Source organism: Agelaius tricolor, unplaced genomic scaffold (genome assembly GCF_023055355.1).
Source record: "Agelaius tricolor isolate 1412-34295 unplaced genomic scaffold, bAgeTri1.0.p SCAF_23, whole genome shotgun sequence".
Taxonomy (NCBI): Eukaryota; Metazoa; Chordata; class Aves; order Passeriformes; family Icteridae; genus Agelaius; species Agelaius tricolor.
The window spans coordinates 10,367,557-10,390,959 of record NW_027269283.1 but is presented as its reverse complement, the minus strand read 5'-3'; the positions used below and the strand labels follow the sequence as shown (position 1 = coordinate 10,390,959).

Sequence of the window (23,403 nt, the reverse complement as noted above, 5' to 3'; positions counted from 1 at the left end):
TTGTGATTCATGTAGACTGACCAAAGCAACATGATTGAGGATACACTTAAGTTAGAAAGTATCTGAGTTAAGATGGCCATAGTTTGTATTCTTTTTTATTTTGGACACCGTTGCCAATGACTGTCTATATGAAAAGGTAATTTTAAATACTTTCACTAACTCCTAAAAAGCAGTTTTAATTTGAATGTGGGGGTTTTTTCAGCAGGTTCTGACACTGTGAGCAATCACTTTTCCTGTCACAGTCTGCCTGGAATTACCAAGTTGTGTGTTGGGAAGAGACACCAGAGAACTGGGCTGTCCTACAAGTTCTGGTCTAAAGGACTGTGAGCCCCACTCACAGTTCATCCTTTCCTTCCCCTCGTTTTTTTCCTGAAGATGGTGGTCTTGGGAAGATGCTCATTCCATTTCAGAGAGGGTAGTAAAGCAGGGATGTGCTGCCAGTGTGTCAGAAACGGGGATGTGTCAGTTTGCACAGGCAGTGGGATGTGTTGTGCGTTCCACCCTCCCTGGCTGTGCACACACATCCCGTGTTGGACGGGCTCCACTGGGGCTTTCTGCTCACATTTTCACCTGCTTTGTGCTCAGCCTGTGCTTACACACTGCATCTCCACTATTCAGGATAAAATCAACAACATGAGGCAGGGGTTATTCAGGAGGTGCTTGCTGTGTGATAAACACAAAAGAATGAGGCTCAGTGTGCAAATCCTTGCACGGTGTCTCCCTGCCCTGCTGCTGCCACAGAGGGGAAGGTGTTTTATGGGTGCAGTGGTGCTTGGAGCTGCTGCTAGCAGAACACAGACATTTGGAATCAGTCTGTGTGTTCATCTGAATCACAGACCCAAAGGGCTGCCTGCCTGAGAGGGGCTGCATTTTGCTCTGTGTGAGGGGTGGTGAATTATTCTCCACTTGCAGTTGCAGTGAATTTAAGTTGTTGCTTTTAATGAGGACTAGAAAAAATCCTGGATCATTCTGGGTTTAAGGATAAATTGAATTAAGGAAGGCGTACAAAAGAACTGTTCTTGCAAGTGGTTAAATACGAATGAAATGGTTAAAATACAAATGAAAAAACATCCCAGTGTTACATAGTATTTTTACCACGTTCAGCTTCTAAGGGTTATTTGTGTTGGACTAAAATTTCTTTTGACAATCTGCAGCTAATAGAGGTAATTTAGAGATAGAAAAATAGTCTGTGTGTGATGCATATACAAAAACTGTTTGTAGTGGTGGTATTTTAATCCTCATCTTCTAAGAGAAGACCAGTCCTAGTTCATGCTTTTTTTGTAATGCATAAAATACATGGATTTTGGCAGCTGCCTCTTGCCTCTAGGCTTGTAAGTAGGTTTGTCCATGCAAGATGTGGGTAATTACTATATGTGTATGTGTATATATATTTGTGTGTGTGTATGTGTGATGTGTTAGTTGCTGCACCAGTATTGCCATGTAAACTTAGTTGGCCTTTTATATATATATATGTGTATTCTCTGTATATCTAGTTTTAAAAGGGTAAATATTATAAACTGGTTGCTCAAGAGCAGCACGCTATAAAAAATGTAATAAGCACATCAGTAAAAGTGTTGGAGGTAGTAATAAAACTGCACTATAATCCTTCTGCCAATTTATTGAACTCTAACTATAGTTATCTATGACAATTAACTGCTGCATGTTGTACATTAACCCTTTGTAAGTGGCTGTATATGCAGTGATACTGAGTATGGCCTCAGTGCCCTAAACTTTAAGTTTTCAAGCAAATATGTCATCTAATTTGATAATACAGTTTGCTTGTTGCTTTTCTCTTTTTATCCATCTATCAGCAAAATAGGACACCCAATTACTTTGGGAGAACATCTTTGTCACAAAAATAAACATCCTTTTTGCAAAATGAATGTAAACACATGACTTCAGATTTTTCATCAGTGTATTTAGAAGTAATAGCACTGCAAAAGGTGATAATTATTTCAACGTGGCCATGTCTGCTTCATTGGAACACACAGCTCCTGTGCCCTGTTGGGTCTTCCTGATTCCCAGAGCCATTTCCATGTGCTGGATGTTCCCAAGAGCTGGGCTGTGTAAGCTCAGGAGTGCAGCTGGCAAGTTGTGTTGCAGATGGATGATACTGTGAGGTGAAATTTTAAAACATAAAGCATCATTTCTTATTAAATAGGAGAAGTCAGTCTAAGGTTTAAGTTCTCTAAATTCTGTCTTCCAGAAGATGATTGTTTCTATTTAAAACATCCTAAAGTTTCCTCAGACTGCTGAAGCGTGTTGGAAGTGAGACTACAGCTTTTTTAATTCAGTTGTTTGTTGCCTTGACACAGGAGTTCTGTAGATTTAGTGACTGTTCCTGAATTCCAAGAAGATCCTTAAAATGGCGAGCAATTTCGTTTGAAGTTTGGATCTCATGATGTCAATACAGATATGTAGTAAAATATTCCAGGGTGTGGTGATACTTAATCATTAATGATTGAGACTTGGGGCATTTCCTGAATATTAATGCTGCATATGAATGTTGATTGCCTACGGTGAAATAATCACCCAGATACTTCTTCTCTCCCCTCTCTTTTTTAATTGATTGCTAATTCAGAAAGGATAAATGCAGAGCTAGGTCAGACAAATATTTGAAATATTCCTGAGGCACAGTGCTCAAGACAGAACACTTGCGCTACCTTTGTAGCTTGTGGATTTCATAATTACCGTGTAGTGTGAAAATGGTTATTTTATTTTTTTCCCCTCTAGTGCCTGAATATGTAGATACACAGCTCAGGCTGTAAGTTGTCCACTGGGATTTCTTCCCTCAGAATCACTTGGTAGAATTCAGCATTGTCACAAGCCTCTGGTTTCAAATGATGAAGCTGATGTAGAATTTTCTCTAATTGTGTAAGTTTAACTGCCACAAAGGTAAACTGATACGATGCCACACCTTGGATGTACTTTAATACCTAATCTGCCCCTTAGGAAAGGATTGACTGGCTCATGTCAGTGCAGTGCTTTATAAAAAACTTACTCATAAAAATGTTTATGACTAGGTTTGCATCAATATTTTTAGAGAAATGTAGCCTCTTGCTGCCAACACCAACTGTTAATAACCTACTAAAATACATCAGTTAAACATTTCATAAATGTGTTTGGAACACACAGCATGTGCTGAGGGTTGTATTTTGTTCTATAAGTCTAAACTCCTGAAAGGTCTTTCTTAATTCCTGCACAGAAGTGAAGGAGGAGGTGCCAGTAAATATCATTATGCTGTAGGTACATTGGTGTGGTTATCTGATTTCCAGGTAGTAAATTTGGAGGGCATTTCTGCATATTGTTTGCATGTGTTGAAAATACACTCTTGTACCTGGTGGGAATAAACCTGGTTTATCTTTCTGTGTAACCTCCCACAGAGAAAGAGGTTTTTCCATCCTGTGTGTCAAACATTTGGAAGAACAGCCTTGTTCTCTTGTATGACAGTGATTGCTACTGCAAGGTCCATTCTCCCCTTTCTCCTCCCAGTAGCTGGGAAATATCTTATTACCCCATGGCTGAGGAGCAGTTTCTCTCACTTAAATGAAAAAAATGTTCTGTGTAGTCTGTTTTATGTATCTCATAAATAATATATTTTAGAATGTTGTAGATACTGATGAGTCACCAAATTCTTTTAATCAAATCTGTGGTACTAAGCACACATTTTCTGTAACATAGTGGCATCTGGTCTGCTGAAATTTCTAGGAAGAGAATTTCTAAGAACCAATGCAACACTAGTTTAGACCAGTGGTTTGTGTAGTCCAGTATTATGTGTCAGAAATGGCACTTGGGGAGGATTAGGGAAAAAGGAGAAGAGATTCTCTGTGATTCCTCTTCAAGTCCTGCCACTGCCACTTCAGAAACTCCAAGAAGTGAAATTCATAACAAGTTTTGAAGGGAAGTCACGTTGAGTATGTTTGGCTGTTTCTTTAAAAAAGCCTAGTACTTGAATAATCTAAAAATTCCTCATTTTCCTTTTGAAGTTTCAAGTTTTCCTTGGTTGCAAATAGAATGCAAATCCAGTGAAACATTTGTTTTCCCTGGTTTAATACCTCTGCATTAGCTGGGTGCCACTGGGGTCAGTCAGATTCAGGTAGAACCAAGGTGTCCCCAGCTTCCCTGAGCTTTGCTGTGGTTTTGTTGAACCCAAGGTAGCAGCTGGTTGGATCAATAATTGTGCCCAAGCAATACTATTTAAGTAATTTGAAGTGCTGTACACACTCTCTTGAGATTGTTTTCTTCAGTATGTGTGTAAATTTCTCATTCAAACAATATTATTTGTATTTAAAGGACCACAAGTTGTGAAAGTAATTGGACAATTATGGCAAGGTGCTGTATATTCTAACTGATGAGCTAAGTATCAGCAAGTAATTTCTCACATAACTTTTGGCCTAACATTCTCATTCATTACATACTGTCAGCATGAACTGTGTCTTTTACTTTTTTGTTATCATTTAGAAATGTCAGGTCAGGGCCAGGACATGATAATTGTGCCATTGTGACAGTTTGACTTAAATTACAACAATATAACTTCCCTTTTATCAGGGGAAATGAAAATAAATGTGCTTATTCAGGTATAATTAATTTTCAATTTTAAGCTCAGTAAAAGGTCATTCTTCTTACAGATTTAGTTCAAATATATGTAGATGCTAAATAAAGTGAAAGTTTCTTCACATTGTGGCTTCCAGACTATTTATTAAGAGCTGTTTGGAATTTTTCCACTTAATTTATGCTGCACTGGGGAAGGCTCTAGTTTGGACCCAGAATTTGTTTGTCCAAAACATCCATGAACCGTTCTGGTTCTGAATGGTACCTTCCTTAAATAAACCCCTTTGGTAGACCAGAATTGTGCTGGAGTGTGGCCTGAAAGTATTGTTCTCTTACTGTGCATTCTCAGTGATTGATTATAAGGACAAATGTAGTATCTAGGTACAGGAACTGTGTATTGTGTTTTCAAATTCATTTCTACAGCTCTTCTGTATCAAAGGAAGGTTTGATTTTTTTCCCTTAATCCAAAGCAAAATTATTTGAGAAGTAACAGTACAGAAACTTGTGTTTCTCTCAATAAATTGACTCCAGCTTTTCTGTACATAGAGCCCTAGATGTCTGGAAAAAAAACCTGATATTTTTGATGTCTTTTATTTGACAGTGTCTTCTAAAGTCAGGCCAGCAAGAACATCAGGTAGATGCTGTTGCCTGAAACAAAATTCCCTGACACTGCTTGAAGAATTTTGCTAATGGATTTAATGTGGTGCTGACGGTGTCTGTGCTTGGAAGGAAGTGAGGGTATTTTTGTTGTTGTTGCCTGGTAATATTTGGTGTTTACTTACAAATACTTATATCATCTTCACTTCTGGTAGTACAAAACTTGTAATAACTGGAAAAGAAATTAAAATACCTTGTATCATATGAAATACAATTATAGAAATCAGTGTTGATACTTTAAAGGCAGCTATTGCCTGATACTTGTTGATATCTGAGATAATTAGTACAAAAATACCTGAATTTGGGTGTGTTACCAGTGTGGTGTAGCCTTTGAGACTGGTCTTGGTGTCAAGTTGCTTTTGGAGAATTTCTTTACTCACAAATTTGATTCTTTGTGCTTTTGCTTTATCCTTCCTTTTTCCAGTGTTGGCTTTGAAATTCAGTGTGGTTCATCTCTTTTGCATGGCAAGTTGGTTATAAACAATTTCTGTGTTACTTCTGGGCTGTTAAGAGAGTAACTTTGCTTGTCCAAGTGTGTCAGGGTATCTGTGTTTAAATATGCTGGAACTTCACTGAGCAGATGAGGAATGTATGTTAACAGCTACAATTTTCATTTGGCTTTGCTGAGTTTAAAGTTTAATTTGGCTGTACTTAGAGACTGCCTTTCTTAAGATTATAATTTATTGAAGTGATTTTTCATTCCTGTTACTTTGAAGGACTAAAACAGAGAAAACTTTTTCAGAACATAAAACTGGCCAAAACCACTGGCAATTGCACAAGTGAGGTGCAATGGAAAACTCCTCCTCCTGTCATTTTACAGTTTCAGGAGACTTAAGTGTTGTTTGCAACAATAAAGGATTTGAAAATATTAGAAAACCAATTTTAAAACTTGCATGGGAGTCTATGCTTCCGTGACAATCATCCCAGAAGTTTCCCATGAGCTGTGTGGGAAATGTGACTACTTTGATTGTTCACTTAACAGATAGAAACCATTCCTTTTTCTTTTACATTGAGGGCAGCCTTAACTTGATCTGAATGACCTTTGCTGTAACCAAGCCAATGTTACTGTACCTCAGAGCTTTAGGCTTGGAACGTGCTAATCTACAGGGGCAAGTTCTGTGTTCCCTTCCAGCCTCGTTCAGGAGGGGCTGGAGCAGCTTTGGAGTCTCACACGGACAGGACGAGACCTTTCGTAAGAAAAAGCAGGTGTTGCCTTAGACCAGCAAGCTTTTTACTGCTGAAATCTTTTTTTAGAATGATGCTAGGACTTGTGCAAGATGTTCCCTGCTGGATCCCCTGTGGTGAGTTTGTTTGGTGCCCACAGCAGTGTTGCTTTGTCGTGGCTGGTCTGAGCACTCCAGCTATGGGGGGCATTCAGCCCCTGGCTCGTGCCACCTTGAGATTTGGCACAGGCTTGTCTCAGCAAAAATTCAGTAGTAAAATCAGTGGTATGGTAGATGTAAAATAAATTAGCAGTGCAGTCAGGTTACTTGAGACTCTGATGCAGGAATTTTGATTTTCTGATCCAAGTGCTCTGTCAGTGGCACTAATTCACACCAAATTTTGCTTGTTCTAATTCTCATTCTCTCATGTCATAATATACTTGCTTCTTACCACCTAGGTATTAATAAGCAGTTGTTTGACTGTGGCATTAACAGACCTGAATAAACACGAGGCTGAGTATTGATCTGTGAAGCTCCATGTGAGCTGTCATCAGGGGTAACTGAGCTGAATGGTTTATTTCTGGTTTATTTCTGGTTGGTAGCTTTGCTCTGTTGAGGATTACCTGCTCACTGACACTGGTGCCAGAGGTAAGGGAAGATCAATTAACAGCGAGTGGGACTCTGGAAAAAAATATTTTAAAACCACCCTGAATGGAAACGACTTTGAATTCCAGTTTGGAACAGATTTGAAGCATGTCTGTGTTTGAATGTGGAATTAACCAGTGGATTGCTGGAAGCTGTGAGGACACACTGAAGTGCCCAAAATAAAGCACATTCCTTGTTTTAAAAATGGCACAATGTGGCAAAAGCATTGGACATATTTAATGTGAAATAAAGACAACTTTAGCTGAGTGTTGTGTGTGATGCTGAAGATTTCACTCAGAGATAAGCAGAGCCATGGGTTGTTTTTTTTTTTTTTGCAAGCAAGGTCTGTGGTGGTTTTTTTGTTTTGGTTTGCTTTTGTTTCTCTTTTAATAAAGTGACAGTTCTGGTAAAAAGTGGAAACTCTGCAGTAACATGGTTTCAAAGCTTTTTCTTTCTTTTGAACTGTGTTTAATGGAATTTTTAAGTTCCCTGGTAGTGTACTTCATTTGCTATAAAATCCATCTCATAAGTAGTGGTATATAATTCCCTTGCTGCAGATATTTCAGAATGCACAGTCCACACAGAAATTTGTTTTGGTGTTCTTTCTGCTGCTTGTTTACCAACAAGTAAAAAAACTCAAACAAATAGAAAACCAAGAAGAACATAATCTGTAAGTGATTTCTCAAATTGTTCCATTCTTCCCTTTCTTAGCAAATTATTTTATGAGACTTGGTCACGTGTTGTGGAGCCATATTAAGATAAAACAAGATCAGGAATTTTCTAGTGAGTGGTTTAGAGATGGAGCAAGTCACCACTGATTTAGAGATTGTCCTAGCTAGAAACTTGCAGAGCAGGTGTGGGGTTTTGTTTCTTTTTTAAATCCTTAGTATTGGCTGGATAAAATACTTAAAAGAAACCCCAATTTTACTTAAAGACACAAATTTGCAGCACCTTGTTATCTGTACAGAAGAGGCATGTGCACAGCTTTGAAAATTGAAAATAAATGTTAGACAGGAGTTATTGCACTGTTAAGCCTGTTGCAATTGGACATGTATGAGGTAAGGAAAGCTGTAGTACTGATGTTTGCAAACTGCAACCAGAAGCATCTTATTGAAGAGTGTTACTAGTAGCTAAATTTTTGGTGTACTTAATTAATCTCCCTATTTAAAAGCAAAGTGTGATGGGCAGAGGTGACTCAGAGCTGTCAGAGAAAAACAAAGGCAAAATAAAAATTTGTGGACTTCTTGTACATGAGAACTCTCATCATACTTTGTCTTCAAAGGCTGTGGAAGAACTTCCATCTCCGAGTTTACATAAGCATAGCTGAGTTCAATTTAGGGTAAATTTTGCTCTCAAAGCATTTACATCTTAATTGTTCAGTGGGGGAATGCTGTATTTTCTCCATGTAACATAGGCCATGCAGCATTCTTAAAGGTTCTGGGCGTTCTGGCCCCCATCCATCACAGTACTTAAACCATGAGTAGCCCTATTAAAGTTGATAGAATTACTCATGTGCTTAAAATTAAACATGTGCTTAAGTGCTTTGATGGATTAGAGCCAAAGTTGTCAGCACCTTGCTTTGTTGTCTGCTGTGTTACACCTGCCTCTGGCCTGGGTCTTCAAGGGACACGTTTTCAGATTTGCTCCTTCCAATATTTAGCTGCTCTGTGTCCTAAAATTGCAGTCTGTGTGCCCAGCCATAGTAAATTCATACACAGTCTGGAAGTATAAATACACAGCTACAACTCTTGAAATCTGTCAGGCCTTGACAAATTTCACAAGATCTTTTTCTGGATGTTTCAGAGGAAACTTTATGCTAAGTCTTTACGTGGAAACATGACATCTATCGTGTTTCTCAGAAAACTATCTTTCTACTGAAAGTTTTATCTTAATAAAGTGTACAATGGAAATCACCATTTAGGTGTGACAGCACATTCTTAAGAATGACTGTGAACTTGAACTTCCCAAAACCAGAGATCAGTAGGGGCTATTCTAGTTTCTGCTGATAATGCTGAGTCTGTAATTCTTTAAGGCTCATGAGCAAAGTTGCATGTACCTGACAGCTCTTTATCTTGGAAGATAGCTCCTTCATTCAGACTTTGTCCATGGTAAAAATTCTGGATTTAACAGCTGTGAAGGAAAGACTTGATTCAGTGACTGCAGTCCAACACTGCTGTTGGAAAGTGTGGTGAACGAAGCATTTAATGTTAATATCTCTTTGAAATATTAACTTTCAGTGACAGCTGCATAGTTTAAAAAACAGTTCATTTTTTCTTGTCCAAATAGTTCCCCCTGGTTTTTTGGGTCTACATCCCCTGCCTTAACTGCTTTCCTGTTCAGGTTGTCATTCTGAACTTATGAGCTACCAATACTAAATCCTACATCATTTAGAAAATGTTAAGTGTTTGGGTCGTTGAGAGTTTAATGGAATTTTTTAGAAGTACCAGGGGGAAAATGGTGAAACAGGTTAGATAATTGCTTTTTATTTGAGTGAGGCAAAAAACCTTGCCTTTTGTCACTGCTGAGGCAACCACCTTCCAGATCAGCTGCCTACAATATCACATGCCAGAAGTGTTCCAGATGATAACAGAGATCATAACCACTAAAAAAAAATATATCAAGGGATTTTCAGGACCAACCATTTTCCACCTGTCTCATCAGTGTCTTCCTTACTGCATTGCATCCTGCTTTGGCTGCTCTGTATTTACACTTACTTGGCATCCACTGTTCCAGCCATTTTTATTTTAGGGCTTCTTTCCATTTAATATTGGCCCTTAGCCAGCTGTGTACTTTTTCAGCTTTAAGTAGCACTGAGGTCATCAGCCATTATAGGAGCTATTCCTCTCATTCTTGTGCACAGACCCCTGAAGAGCTCTGGGATGTGATTGCCTTCTATCCCAAAGCTTCCTGCCCAACCCTGGCTGAAGAAGTTACTGGAATGCAGGGATTTCCAAAACAGCTTTAGAGCAAATGCCACACGTAGGACACTCATCAAATTGATGTTTCAAAGGCTGGACAGAAGTGCTTTGAAAGTGAGAGCTAAGGTGAGAACAGGAACCCCCCACGAGGCTGCTGTTACCTGCCTGGTTTGAAAGCAAAGGATGAGGGATGGAAATGGCACAGATTTAACATTTAGCACAGCAAACGGCCCAGATTGAGCACAGGTGCTGTTCATCCACGTGTATGCAGTGCTGGGCACTATATACTCCCACAATAGTATTTTTTCTGGGCTTGCAGAGATGGAGGAGAGCCCAGGAGGCTGGTTCTGCTCTGAGGGGTGGCTGTACAAACACAGCCTGGAGCAGCAGAGGGGCCATCCTGAGAGGTGCCATGTGCTGTATTTCAGTGCTGCTGCACAGCTGGGCAGAAGTGTTTAAAAAAAAAAAAAAGTGATGTGCAATGGACATTTCCTTTATTCTGTGTTAATAATGGCTACATTCACAATAGTTAAATAAATAATTAAAAAGGTCTCTGCTTCCTGACAGCAGTTGGATTGTCTGGAAGTAGTGAATTGTACAAGGCAAGATGATTCAGCAATTTGCCTGGAGTCCTCCCGTTCCTGCCGGTTCTGAGGTGTCCTTCCGGGGCAGAAAGGAACCACAGTGTCCTCTGCAGACTCTCCAGCCTTGTTAATTATTGTATCAAGTGTCCAGAGAGAATGCTAAACTTCTGAGGACACCTTTTATTGCAATATGCTTTAATTACCTGTACTGAGAGCAGGAAAATGACACCGGTGTGTTCCCCTCTGAATGCCTGGGGAGCTACAGGCAGGGTTTGCAATTTAAAGAGGTGTTTAATTGCACAGCAGGAACTGAAGGGCCTTTGTCAGGCTCCTACATCACAGAGCTCTTTGTGAACAATTCTATTTTCATCCCTTACCTAAACTATTGCTAGTTAATTAATTGAGGTAAATGGAGCAGGATAAGCAGAATTATGCTTCTTAATATTGTGTCTGTGATGGTCTCTTTGTGCCACTAACAGGTATAAAGGGACTGTAAACCAGTTAAACTGGTTTTATGCAGGAATTTGCAAAGCTGAAGGGGAGCCTCAAGGTGGCTTGGAGCCAGAACAGCATCTCTGTGCCACATCCACCTGGGCAGGTGGTATGACCAGGGTGCCACGTGCCTGTGCCACAGTCCTGGAACTTCATCAGGAGCAAAGTCTGCCCACAGCCAGTCTTTGCATCAGAATATCCATGGAGGCAGAATAAAGTTACCCTTTAACCTTTGCACTTTGGGTATCACAGGGAGCAGAGATAAAATAAGTTTTAAAATGGAGTTTATTATGTTTATATTCAGGGATGCCTTTTTTAGAGTTTGGTATCATTTCATTGTGGTACCATTCCCAAAGGTAAGAAACAAGTCACATCTCAGCCTCTAACACTGCAACATAAATAATGATAAAAAATAACACAATTTCACCTTTCACAGAGCTGTGATCTGGGTTTTTTAATCAACACTTCAGTAATTTGTGTTTCTTGACTTCTGACTTGCAGAATGGTTCTGTCATTCCATTAACAGAAGGTATCTCTTTGTGATTGTATTTCTTATCATATGTTCACGTGTTTATGGCTGCATAGTAAGGTGTGCATGTTACTCATGGAGAAAAATATTGCAGTTATTAAAAGAAGCAGTGGTAAAGCAATTTGCAGTGCTTGTCACAATCTTTAAAAGGGAACTTGTGGAAGCCCTTTTTGTATTGTCTACTCCAGACTTTGCATCACATATTGTGTGAGGAAGTGATTATGCTTCAGGGGATAATTGAACTAAGTTCCCCCAAATAATTTTTTTCACAGTTAGATCTGTCCAACATAATCAATTTTTAACTGTGTCTTTAATTCAGAGTATATCATGACAAAATTATTCAGCCTGTTGGGTTTTTCTTTTTTCCAAAAGGTGTTACTTATTTACAGAGAAAGCAAATAGTTTATTCTCATAGCTGTTCTTTTTCTAATATTGGAAGATCTTTGGTAGCTGAATGGTACAGTGTGTTGATGCCTGGAATTTTGGAGAAGTCAAACAAAGAATTTTCAAAGTGAAGTAGATTTTGGGGTGGAGGAAAGGTGGTGTAGGAGGAAGAGCAAAGTGCTAGAGAGGGGAAGCTGCTCTGCAGGGTCTCATGCTTCCAGAGAGATGCTCAATTTCTGTGGTCAAAATTACCAGCACACACTGACTGTAAAGTGCTTTTCAGGGTGCATTGTGTCAGCTTCTTGTGCCTTGGCTACCATTTCATTTTACCAGGTGCTGACCAAGAACAAAGTATTAACGTGGTTAGAAAATCTCTTCCAGCCCCACTGCAAGTGAGGACCCAGGTGAATCCTATTTCCTGTTCTGAGCTGTGCAGTCACTCCTGCCCCATGGCATGGCAAGGGTTTGTCAGTACAGACCAGAACAATCTCTTTGAAGTTGGCAGAACACGGAGCAGTGTGATATCAGTGGTGTTGAGTTTGCAGAAGATATGTAGTGGGTTTTGCTCTTGCATTTTAGTAGTTTTGTCTGTAAAATTGGTCCTTTGTCACAGGTCTGAGATGAATTATTTCAGCTTCACTCTGAATACTCTAGGCAACTGTTTTTCCCTATTGTCAAGTGCCTCTAATTTGGCCTCTGCCCTCTTTGCTGTTCTAGCTGTTATATTTTGAGGTAATTGCCATGTTCTGTTAGAAATAACCCAGGCTGAAACAAATTTATCTTTTAGTTGAATTGTAAAGTACTGCACGATTTTTGTAACATGGATTGGTAGCAAAACCTTAATTGAATTTCCTTGCTGGTGGTCTTGTGTCTGAAGATCTGGACTGCACAGCTCTGTTTCTCTGAGGTGGATTGGCAGGTAGTGCTCGTAGTTTCCATAAGGTTCAGTAAATAAATTTTAATGCAGATTTTATGGAATATTTATTAAATCCATCAGCATGTTTCACTGCATCAAAGACACTTTATTTAGATGAATAGGCATGTTTAAATCCCACGTGCTTGTGAAGTGTAGGACTGCCTGTCAAAGAACTGAGTTGTGTTTTAAAACAAAATGGATCTATAAAGTTTTCATTGGCTGTCAGTGTGTAACTGATGGGCTTCTGAGGGGGACAGCCCGTGGCTGCCTCCCTGGGCATTCACATTTGTTGGCAATACCTGAAAAAGCAGAGAGCTGCACCTGTGTGAAACACAACAATGTCATTTTCTACCATAAAAAGTCAGAGGCAAATGAATTGCTGTGTGAGATTTTCAGTCTGGCCCTTCCACTTGCAAATGGGCTCATTAGTGCCGTGCTTTGCCTGGGGAAGGGAAGCCTTGCCCTGCTGCAGCTCTTCTGTCAGCAGCTTCAAGAGTCAGCAGAGTTTGACTGCTTCAGAAATAAAGGCAATTTATGCATTACTCCAGTCCCTGAAGGTGATAGAGGCTGGGCTGTTTACAGCCTTGTAAAGGAGACAAAGGCTCTGCATTGACACTCTCTGAGTACATTTTAATATGCCCTATTAAAATAGTCTGTATATTCTCCAGAGCTGCAGAACTCTCCAAGGTTTCCTAACACGTCTGCACTGACCAAAAAATTCAAACTTTGCTTTTAGGAATTAGATTAATGGCATCAAGGTGCCATCCCTGTCCATCCATCTCTGTATCCCCCTAATAATTTAACGTGTTTTGTTGTGACAATTAATTTCAGCACCCTTTTTTAAAATTATTTTTCTACCTGGGAGATGCCAAAGGTTTCAGGGTGAACTGAATCTTAACCTCTGGAATGTTCTTCTTAAATTTTAAGTATTTTTTCCAAGTAATGGTCATTTGTATTATCTCTAAAGTAAACCAGAAATGAACATTAAAATTAAATTAGTTTTTGCTTTCTGATAATCTGTTTGTTAATGTGTTCTTTGAGTAAGATTTGATAAAGTCTGAGTAAAAATGTTGCCTTTTTAATAGTAAAGTTCAACCACAGGTGGAGAAGTTCTTTACTAAATACTGATTAGGTTGGTTTTCAAGGAATATTTGATTTTTCTGACCTTTGATGTCATTCTGATTTAATGTTACTTGAATTAAAATGTCATCTTTTTTTATAGTACCTAAAATAGACTTTATTAGTTTTCCTGAAAGCTATGTGCAGCTTTTCTTTGGCCCATTTAAATATTGAAAACAGCAGGATTTGAGATTTTTCTTCTAATCCTCAACTAATAGAGTTTAATGCTTTGTTTGGCCTACCTTGCACAGCCTAAGCAAAAGTTTTAAACAAGATTAAAAGTATGACCTTATTAACCCATGACATCTAAAGATACAGAACAGGCCTGCAGAGACATCAGTCATTCCTTGGCCAGGAGAGCATTGGTGCCATTCCCAAACTACTCAGGATGTTCCAGAGGAAAACATTTTGGCAGCCCAGCTTTTTTTTTTTTTTCCCCTTTCTTTTGTGGTTTTGTGCCAGCACCTGGGAGTAAGAAATTAAAAAGGAAAGAATTTAAGTTGAATATTCAGTCTTTGTGGTTGTGGAAAAGAAAAGTTGGAGTACTTCTGGAAATTTGAGGTGCAACCTAGCCAGGTTTCTTAAAAACAAAAAAAAAAAAAAGAGAATTTGGCAGAGCAATGGGGATGTTGGTTTTGAGTGCTTCACCTCGTTAGTCCCTGAGTAAAACGAGTGTCACCTTTTTGGGGCTTTTTTGGGTTTTTTGTGAGAAGTTAGAGTTGTTTTAAGCTGCTGTTGGATGGGTGATGGATGAACATGCCGAGTTCCAGAAGAATAAAGTGTCTCATTGTCATGGAAAGTTTATGTCCAGTAAACATTACAAAACACAAAACACAGTGATACATGCACTGCTGTGTAATGGGATTCCTTGTTTACTGGGCAGGCTATAGGGCCATGGCAACAACACCAGAAATAGGAACTCTGAGTATCCTTGTTGTAAAGATGATGATGGTTATCAGGAACTTTGTTAATTGCTGCAGGTTAAGGTTTCTCTGTGTTCATTATCACTTGGTAGTGAGAGGATCAGCCAGGAGGTGTAAATGTGGAAGTTTGACTGAAATCTTTAATTAAAATAATGAGGTTTATCAGTATGGCATGGAAGAGTCAGGTCAATGTGCACCTCATTGATGCTTTTAGACAATCAATAGCAAGTGTTCCAGGGAAGAGACAATAACCAGAGTTTGCTTCTAAGCAATGCAAACTCCCTAAAGTTCTCTTTTTCTGTGATATTCCAAACCAAAGCAAAATGAGTGCTAATTCCTTAAAAATACTGGTATCTTGCTTGGCTTTCATCATACCAGTTGCCCTTTTGATCTAAACAGGGCAAAACCTGGATACATGTTCATTAAGTTCAAGATCCAGCTGAAATTTGGAGGCAGAATAAAAGCCAGACAAATTGCTTACACTGTCATTGATAAACACTTCCTGCTTTCATACCATTATTTACACGTTTTAATTATTAAACATGATTTCTAAAAAGTGAAAGTGGATGGTGGCTTTGCAACCACATGTGCACTGCTGAAAAACAGATTATTTGTGCACCCTGCATCTTGGTTGTGGAATGGGGAGTTTGTCAAGACCTGGGGCTGTAGAAGAAGTTAGGAGGAGGGTGAAAAGCCCTTAGTTTTTTTCTCTCTTACTCTGTCTAATCTATTTTCCTTAATTTGATGCCTTTGGCCTTTCTTCGCTCACTGCCTTGTTCTTATCAGCAGTGCCAAATCTCTGTAGCAAAAAATGGGTAATTTTCCAGGAATAAGGTGGTCTGTGGGTAGGCCAAGAAGTCCCAGAAGACATTGAATTTTCATCTGAGTATTGATCATTCCATTTTCTCTCTGCATCAAGCTTCACTGACCTTCCTGTCCCTGCCCCAAACTTCTGAGGACCTGGGGTCAGTGGGGAGCTGATGTTTTGGGATAATCACATTTATGTTTGGGGCTGTGCTGCTGATTCAGAGCCATTCCCCAGGCAGCAGAGTCATCCTGAACACCAGGATTTGGTGTTTGCTGCTCCTGTGCCAGAGCAGCACTGGCATTGCAGTCACAGCTGGGCAGTGTGCAAGCAGATCCTTCCTTGGCATGGTGGTGTTTTCCTTGACACTGTCTTTTACAAAAGTTGCATTAATTTTTCATTTGATAGCCAAAATTCCCACCACTCCTGGGTGTCTGTGTCTGCCTTGTTATTGAAGTAGTTCTTTTTTTTTTTTTTCCTGCTGTTCTTCTGCATTCTTAATTGGTGAATACACTTTCAGTTTCATTTTGGTTTTTGACTGGGAGTAATTATAGAAAGGAAAAAGTGATAAAAAGCTTTTGCAATATGCTTAGTGAATTAACTCCATAAAATGAGGTTTTCAGGCTGGGGTCTGTAAGCTGAAACTCTGAGTTACTATCTTTAAAAGGGTAAAAAATGGAAATGCTGTTGATACTTCATAGTCTCTGGGACACTGTGCTGGAAAATGTTAGTTTTCAAAATGAAAAAAAAAAAATGTTGATATAAATATTCCATAATCAAAGAGTCCTGTAAAAGCAGTTCAATGAAGATTAAAAGGTCACTTAGACAGTTTAGCTGGCTTTTTTTAGTAATTTATGGCTAACTTGATTTCCCTCAAAGTAGTGATTTTATGTTTACAGTAAGAAATTAATAATGTGAAGAATTTTATCATGGTGCTTTGCAATTAAATTGCAGTTGTCAGGCTCAGTGCTAGTAGTACTTTTAGGGTGCTAATTCCTGGTTGTACCAAATGTTTGATCTCGCCTTTGGTTTGATTGCAGTGTTCAGCATTGAAGTTTCCCTGCTGTCAGGTTTGACACCAAAGGCAGTCAGGGGAGCAGAGGCAATGGTTTGCAGGGTCCTGCTCCAGCCTGCTGGGCTGGTTGATGTGACTGCAGTTAATCCCAAATGACAGTGCTCATTCCAAGTGGTTTTCTGGCCTCCTCCTCTGCTTCTAGCCGAGGATCATTCTCTATACTTGGATTAACCCTTCACTGTTATGTTTCACATCCAGACTGACTGAATGTCTTGTGTCAGGTTGACTGCTCTGCTATGGTTTGTTCAGCTAAGGCATCATTTTTGTGATTTAATTTTTTTATGTTTTGAGGTTCTTTGGTCTCCTTTCGTTTGTTTCTGCTTTTAGTAACACACCCTTTTTTCCTTTCTGTTTGTTTCCAGTGTACACTTTCCTAAAGAGCTTTCACGTATGTTTAGTATTTTGCATTCAAATGAATCAAAATCTGTTTGATTCTGCAGAATGTTTTAGTCCCAGTCTAAGGCTGTAATTAAGTTTTTATTAAAGCATAATTAGACGTTGATTTTTGGATGCAAGTAGATGTTACTGCTTAAAATAGGTGCAAGTAGATGTTACTGCTTAAGTAGAAAAGTTTTGAGATATTTAAGTAAGTCTATCTACAAAAGTCTTCAGTGACTGAAAGCACTTTAGGCAATACAGCTTTAATAGAATATTTTTCAAATTCATGTTCTGTTTTAAAAAGGTATTCTGCTTTTGTGGCTTATAAATTTAATGATGTGTCCTTTTTGTTACAGGGAGAAGAAAATGAAAATTCAGGATATTAAAAACAATATTAAAGAAGCTATAGAGGTAAACTTAGGAGCTATTGTTTTTTAACTATTCCAGGTAGCTATTTAGACACTCTCTGCAATATTTCACTTGTGTTTCTTTGCAGACAATAGTGACAGCAATGGGCAATTTGGCACCTCCAGTGGAACTAGCCAATCCAGAGAACCAGTTTCGAATCGACTACATCTTAAATTTAGCAAACCAGATAGACTTCGATTTCCCTCCGGTGAGTAACTCACAGGCAGCCATGCCTTTCTGCAAATGATTGTATTTCACTGCCCTGTAGTAAATATTTCCCCAGAACAGTGAGCTGCTCTCTGGGAATTATTGCAGTAGGTGCCTTTGATGAGTGCTAATCGAATTTGCAGCAGCACAGCCAGAATATTCCAGCTGATCCTTCAGGAACATGGAGACTCTTGCCTGCTTTTTGTGCTCTGGTGAAATAATTAGCCACAGAGTCAAGATGGACAGTGCTGGGCATAAAGTTGGGATATTGTTGGGAATTGCCCTGCCCAAAAGGAGTGGAGATACACACAGAACTCTCTGGTGATTATTAGCTGGTGTTTAATGGTGCTGATTCCTCTCTTAGGGAAGAGCAGTGGAGTTTTCTTGCTGATTCAGACTCTGTGCCAGCCAGGCTCTCTGCAGAGGCTCCACACACATGTCCCTGTCCCAGTCCTGGTTAATCATTCGAAGTGCCAGCAGTCCCACAGTAAATGCATCAAGGATAATTATTTAGTTGATGATACAACTTTGTGCCCACTCACGGTGATTAATTTCTCCTGTATCTGAACCAGACTTGTAGCAGAAGCCCATGAAAATACAGTTTGCAAACACTGAACACTTAAACACTGAGAAGATATTTTTGTTAATTGCCATGAAGTACCTTCTACTTGCAGCAATGCAGGAGTGTTTCAAAACTTGTATTTCCCTCTCCATGCACTGTTCCAGGAGGCTGAGGGGAGGAATTGCGATGTATCAAAAATCATTACCTATTTACAGCAAAATTTTGTGTCCAGCAGTCCCAAATGCTTGAAATAAAAATGCAAGTGTGAATAGTAAGTGCAAGTAGTAAGATGTGGGGTAGTTTGCACCACAGCATTTCTTAATTCAGTTTGTAATTCTTGATATGTAAACATTATCGCACAAGCCGCTCTGTGAGATCAACAACAGTTTCCTTTTCCAAATGTTGCTGCTTCTAGGAATTTCTCTGCTTTGGTCAGACTTTATCAAAAGAAAAATTGCCAACCAAACAAGCCCACATGCTTTGTGTACAAGGCAGAAGTCAGGTGACTTTAGCAGTTAATTGGAAATACTGCACTGGAATCTTCAAATCATTTTCAGTGTAACAGGCACAGACAGGTTGGTGGAGGGAGGTGTATGATTCTCTCTAGCACATAAAATGTAGTCATTGGCATTTTGTCTTAAAGCATCTTAAATTTGAGATTTTGAGATTTTTAACTTCACACGTCTGTCATTTAGACATTTGTCAGTGTTATTCACAGAAATGCTCAATCCCTTAATGGATGATCTCTCCTGCTGGGGGCACAGAAAAATTCATGCTTTTAAGGTGGTTTTAGGAGGCTATTTGAGAGAGAAGACAGTGGTTCCTTGCTCCTCCCTCTGTGCTTCTGCACTGGCTGGGTGCCCACAGCTCTCCTACTGCCATTGTTTGTGCTAGTTCAGGTTGTGATCTGTAACAATGCTGCAACAAGTTCTTGTGACCTACCTCGTACTGAAATACTGGATTTTCCTTGTATCTTCTATCTCAGAGGCCTTTTTTTTCCCATTCAATTGGAGTGCAGTGATTTCTTTTAATTTTTTCCCTTTTTCCCACTGAAAGCAGGGTGTATTTGTGTGACTTACAAGGTCTATAAATAATTCCAAGTTCAGTGCAGAGTCTTTGAGGTGTTGAATGACACACAACTTCAGGAATAACAGTGCTCCTATAAAACTAGTTTTTCTTCTCTGAGCAAAGGTATTGTCTTCAATTTTTAAGCCCTGAGTCTACAGAGGTTTAGGTGTGTGCATAACTTGGACTGGTGGCTTACTTCATTGGCATGATTAACTATTTCATATGTAAATGTTTGTAGGGTTGAGGTTTTAAACTGGAGATGCATTAGCCACAGATGTTGAAGGGCTGTTGTTGGCTCTCTCTGCCCTCAGTGATTATATAAGTTAATATATCTCTGATTTCTGAGTTTGTCTGAATGTAGATTGTAGTCCTTTGGTACCTGGAAAACTGAACCTGCATTTTAATGGCATGATTTAAATCAAGTTAAGATCTAGAGTGTCCCTAGATGACAGCTCTCGGTGCAGAGGAACAAGAATCAATCCTTGAGTACCACTGTAAAAATAATTTTGATTTTGTTACAGATTAGTTAAAAGTACTTTGAAGAAAAAAAAAATTGTGGAAGCAGAAAGGACAGCCTTATGCTAGTTATGCTTTAAATCTAAGATCTGCATCACCTGCTTCCTCCTCCAGTGCACTGGGGGAAGAATTTCATCAACCTTTTCCTATACAGAGTATTGATTGGGAAGGAAGGAGGGGAGTTTTTAGCAATGTCAGCCCTGTCTGGTTTGAGCTGCAGAACTTGCTTTCTGCCTCTTGCATTTTCTTCATGGAAAATCACATTTCAGCTGTCTTGAGCACATACTCTCCTCAGTGTAGGATTTGATGCTCTTCTCTGCCCTAGGGAGGAATGTCCCAGGGGGATATTCTTTGAGAGCTGCAAGTCCTTAGGACCATACTCTTAAATACAGGGCTGTTCTGCTTCCCTTCAAATGCCCATTCTTCTTTTCCTAAACATTAATTTGGGTTGCTCTCCTGAAGAGAGTGCACTGACAGAGGCCAGCACAAGGATTGTGGGATTTCTTCTCCAGCTACACAAGATCATCATCTTCCTGAAGGAGCAGTTGAAATGAATTTTAAAGTAGAGGCCAAAATCTGTGTTTATAATTCTCTGTGGAACAGGTGGAGCTGGAATGCAGGGCTCCTAACAGCAAGGTTCAGTGTGATGTGAAAGGCAGAATAAAGTCAGGAAGAATGCAGGAGCTTTACAGTGTGATAAATATTGGGATCTGACTCTACATGTAAATTTGGATTCAAAGAGCAACTTTTGTATTCTGATATTCTGATTCTTTTCTTAGTCTGGGTCTCCATCTGTTTGCTTTGCAGTTTTTGACTTACAGGAAGTGTGTGTCATTTGTGTAGACCATATTGTTTTGAATTAAAAAAACCTAAAAAACAACAGCTTGAGTTAAAAATAATGCTGGTACAGTGTAATGCTAGGTTAAACATCCCTTTAAAGCTGAAAATTTGCTATGTTGGAGATTATTAATTCAGCACAGTTGGTATTAAGAAATTAAATTTTTGAATACAAGTAGTAGCATATGGAGAAAGGCAAAACATAGTACTGACTGGAAGGAATTCTGTCCACACAATCATGCTGGTATTTTAAAATATTGCAATTTCTAGTAGATCAGATCTGTAGGTGAGGCTTCCAAATGGTATTTCCATCATTATTGTCCTTTGATGCATTTAGCTGAACACAACTGAATGTGTGTGTTTTCAGTGTCAAAAATCAACATCATAAGTAGTTTGAATAATTCAAACTAGCTGTAGATCTGTCTCAAATGTCAGGTGATGTTGGGTTAGCTGGGTTATAAAAGTGATATTTTTATTCCTGTTCTGCATACCAGACAGTGGTTAGGGTATTTTCTTCATCCCCAGTAATAGTGGCCTTCTTCTCATCCCTTTCTTTTTGCTCTTCCTTTTAGAAGAGGGAAGGAAATGTTCCCATTTTATCAACATTTCACACTCCACGATCAACCCAATTGAACCAAGCTACCAAATAAAACGTATTTGCTTTGGGTCACAGTCCATTTATAATTCTCTGGTTTTAATGAAATATTGAAAATAGCTGAGCAGGATTTACAGCTACCTATTTTTAATTTATCTGGTTTCAACTGAGGAAGATGTCTCTTGAAAATACCATACTAAGTTCAGAAAAATTTAGAAAGTAGTAGAATCAGAGTATTAGCTATTGAAAGGTAAAATACCAGAGGAATGACTGCAGCCTGTGGCAGAAGAGATGCTGGTGCTGTCTGCAGCTCTCCTGCTTTCAGTTTATTACACTGCTCCATTGTAGTTATTTTGAATCTCCCACTACCACTGCTGCTGAATGGTTTTATTATGGTTTTTGAGTGGTGTCCTTGAGCTTTACCACACTCTGGCTTCAGCCTCAAAGGCAGCTCAGCATCCCCTGTGCCCACAGCCACCCCTTCCCTGTGCCACCCAGCCCGGGCCAGACAAACCTCCTCTGGCTCCCCAGGGTCAATCAGAGCATTGAGCCAGCCCAGGGTAAAAATAACCCTGCTAACCCTTACTCCTTCTCTCTTCTATTTTGGGGAGATTATTTTTAACAGGGATCAGTTTTGAGGTCTGATTTACAACCTGGCAGTGGAGGTGGTGCTCAGTGGGATCCCTTAACCTGCAGCAGGGTCAGAACGGGGCTTTGGAGTCCCCAAAAGGGTTTTGACACCAAAATCTTAAAGATGGTAATGAGATTATATCTTTTCTCAGTAAGAAAAGATGTGAGCTGGGATCTCTTTGCTGCCAGAAGTGTTCCTTAATTATGTAGGCAACAGAACAAAATTATCTGTCCCTGTAGATAACCACCCTGATGGGTATAATGATAGATATATTATTATTCCTGTCTAAATACATCATGGCAGAAGAAGAGAGCTGTTCTGGTTTGACAGCATCACTAGCTTTATAAAGCACTGACAAACATATTCACTGCAGTGGGGGATGTTTCCCATGGGGATATCTCAAATGTCACAGATTTTGGGGTGTGAAAGTAGGCAAAACATTTTCTTTGGTGAGGATACCCCTGGGAAGCTGGGAAAGGTGGGAGACAGAGCCTGATTGCTTGGGTGTCTGCACAGTTTTGTGTGCAGTTTGAATACTTACCACAGAGAGAGAAAAATTAGGGCCTCCAGCTTTTTCTTGTCCAGATTTTTTTATGATTTTAAGCAAGGCTCCTCAATCTCATATTTACCTTTTTTTTTAGTATACTCTGTCCTATTATGTGTAAAAGAGTGATAAATACATATCTTTGAGATGCATCTTGAGGTGCAAAACTAGTAGAAAATGTGAATATGTGAAGTATTTTTGCCTCAGAAATGTTAATGCTGTTCAGAGAAAGGAGTGGGATGTCTTACAGACAATATCAAAGATGTGGTGCTAGATCCTCTGAAATAATCCTTACTTACTCTTTTTAAAATCTCTATTATCTTATCTACACAGAGCAGCTCCCTCTCAATGGGCTTCCAGATAATCCAATTGAGTTTACCTGATCAGAGTTTAACAGGAACTTATGGAAAGCTGGTTTTCCTATCCTTTAATAGCAGAAAAAAATCTTGAATACAGATTAATTAAAGAGTTCTTCTGAAGCCTTCTTCTAGTATAGGGTCTGTGAGGCAGGCAGCCACTTGATTTCATTTCTGTTTCTCATAATTGAAGCACGTATGACTATCAATGATTTGCAAATAATCTCCTGAAATCTCTGATTTTTGTCTACATGGATAAATGTCTGATAGGAATGTTTTACTCTTATGTGACTAGGAATATCTAGCAAATTTTGTTAGTGCTATATTTTGTTAGTTTTTATTGGAAGTGTTTTGTTTGGGTTTTTTTTTCAGCCCTTTGAATTCTGCAGTGCTTTCACTGAGGTGTTCACATAATTCTGTTGAAATCCCTCAAAGAATTTCCTTAAATTGGAGAATCTGCAGCCCAGGACTTGAGACAATAGGATTATATACATGTCTTTTTCTTAGTCCAGTTGTTTTTATAATACAAGCCCCCCCCCC

General features: G+C 39.2%; 1 protein-coding gene across 2 annotated transcripts in view; it reads left to right on the top strand.

The window, feature by feature from the left end:
• The window catches only part of GNAS (GNAS complex locus), a 129,521-nt gene that overhangs the window by 64,304 nt on the left and 41,814 nt on the right, over window positions 1-23,403 (top strand). For both annotated transcript variants that reach the window (XM_071446924.1, XM_071446925.1), the window contains exons 3-4: window positions 17,496-17,550; window positions 17,636-17,755. In XM_071446924.1, coding sequence (XP_071303025.1) covers window positions 17,496-17,550; window positions 17,636-17,755 — 175 coding nt within the window. The remainder of the gene's footprint in view (window positions 1-17,495; window positions 17,551-17,635; window positions 17,756-23,403) is intronic.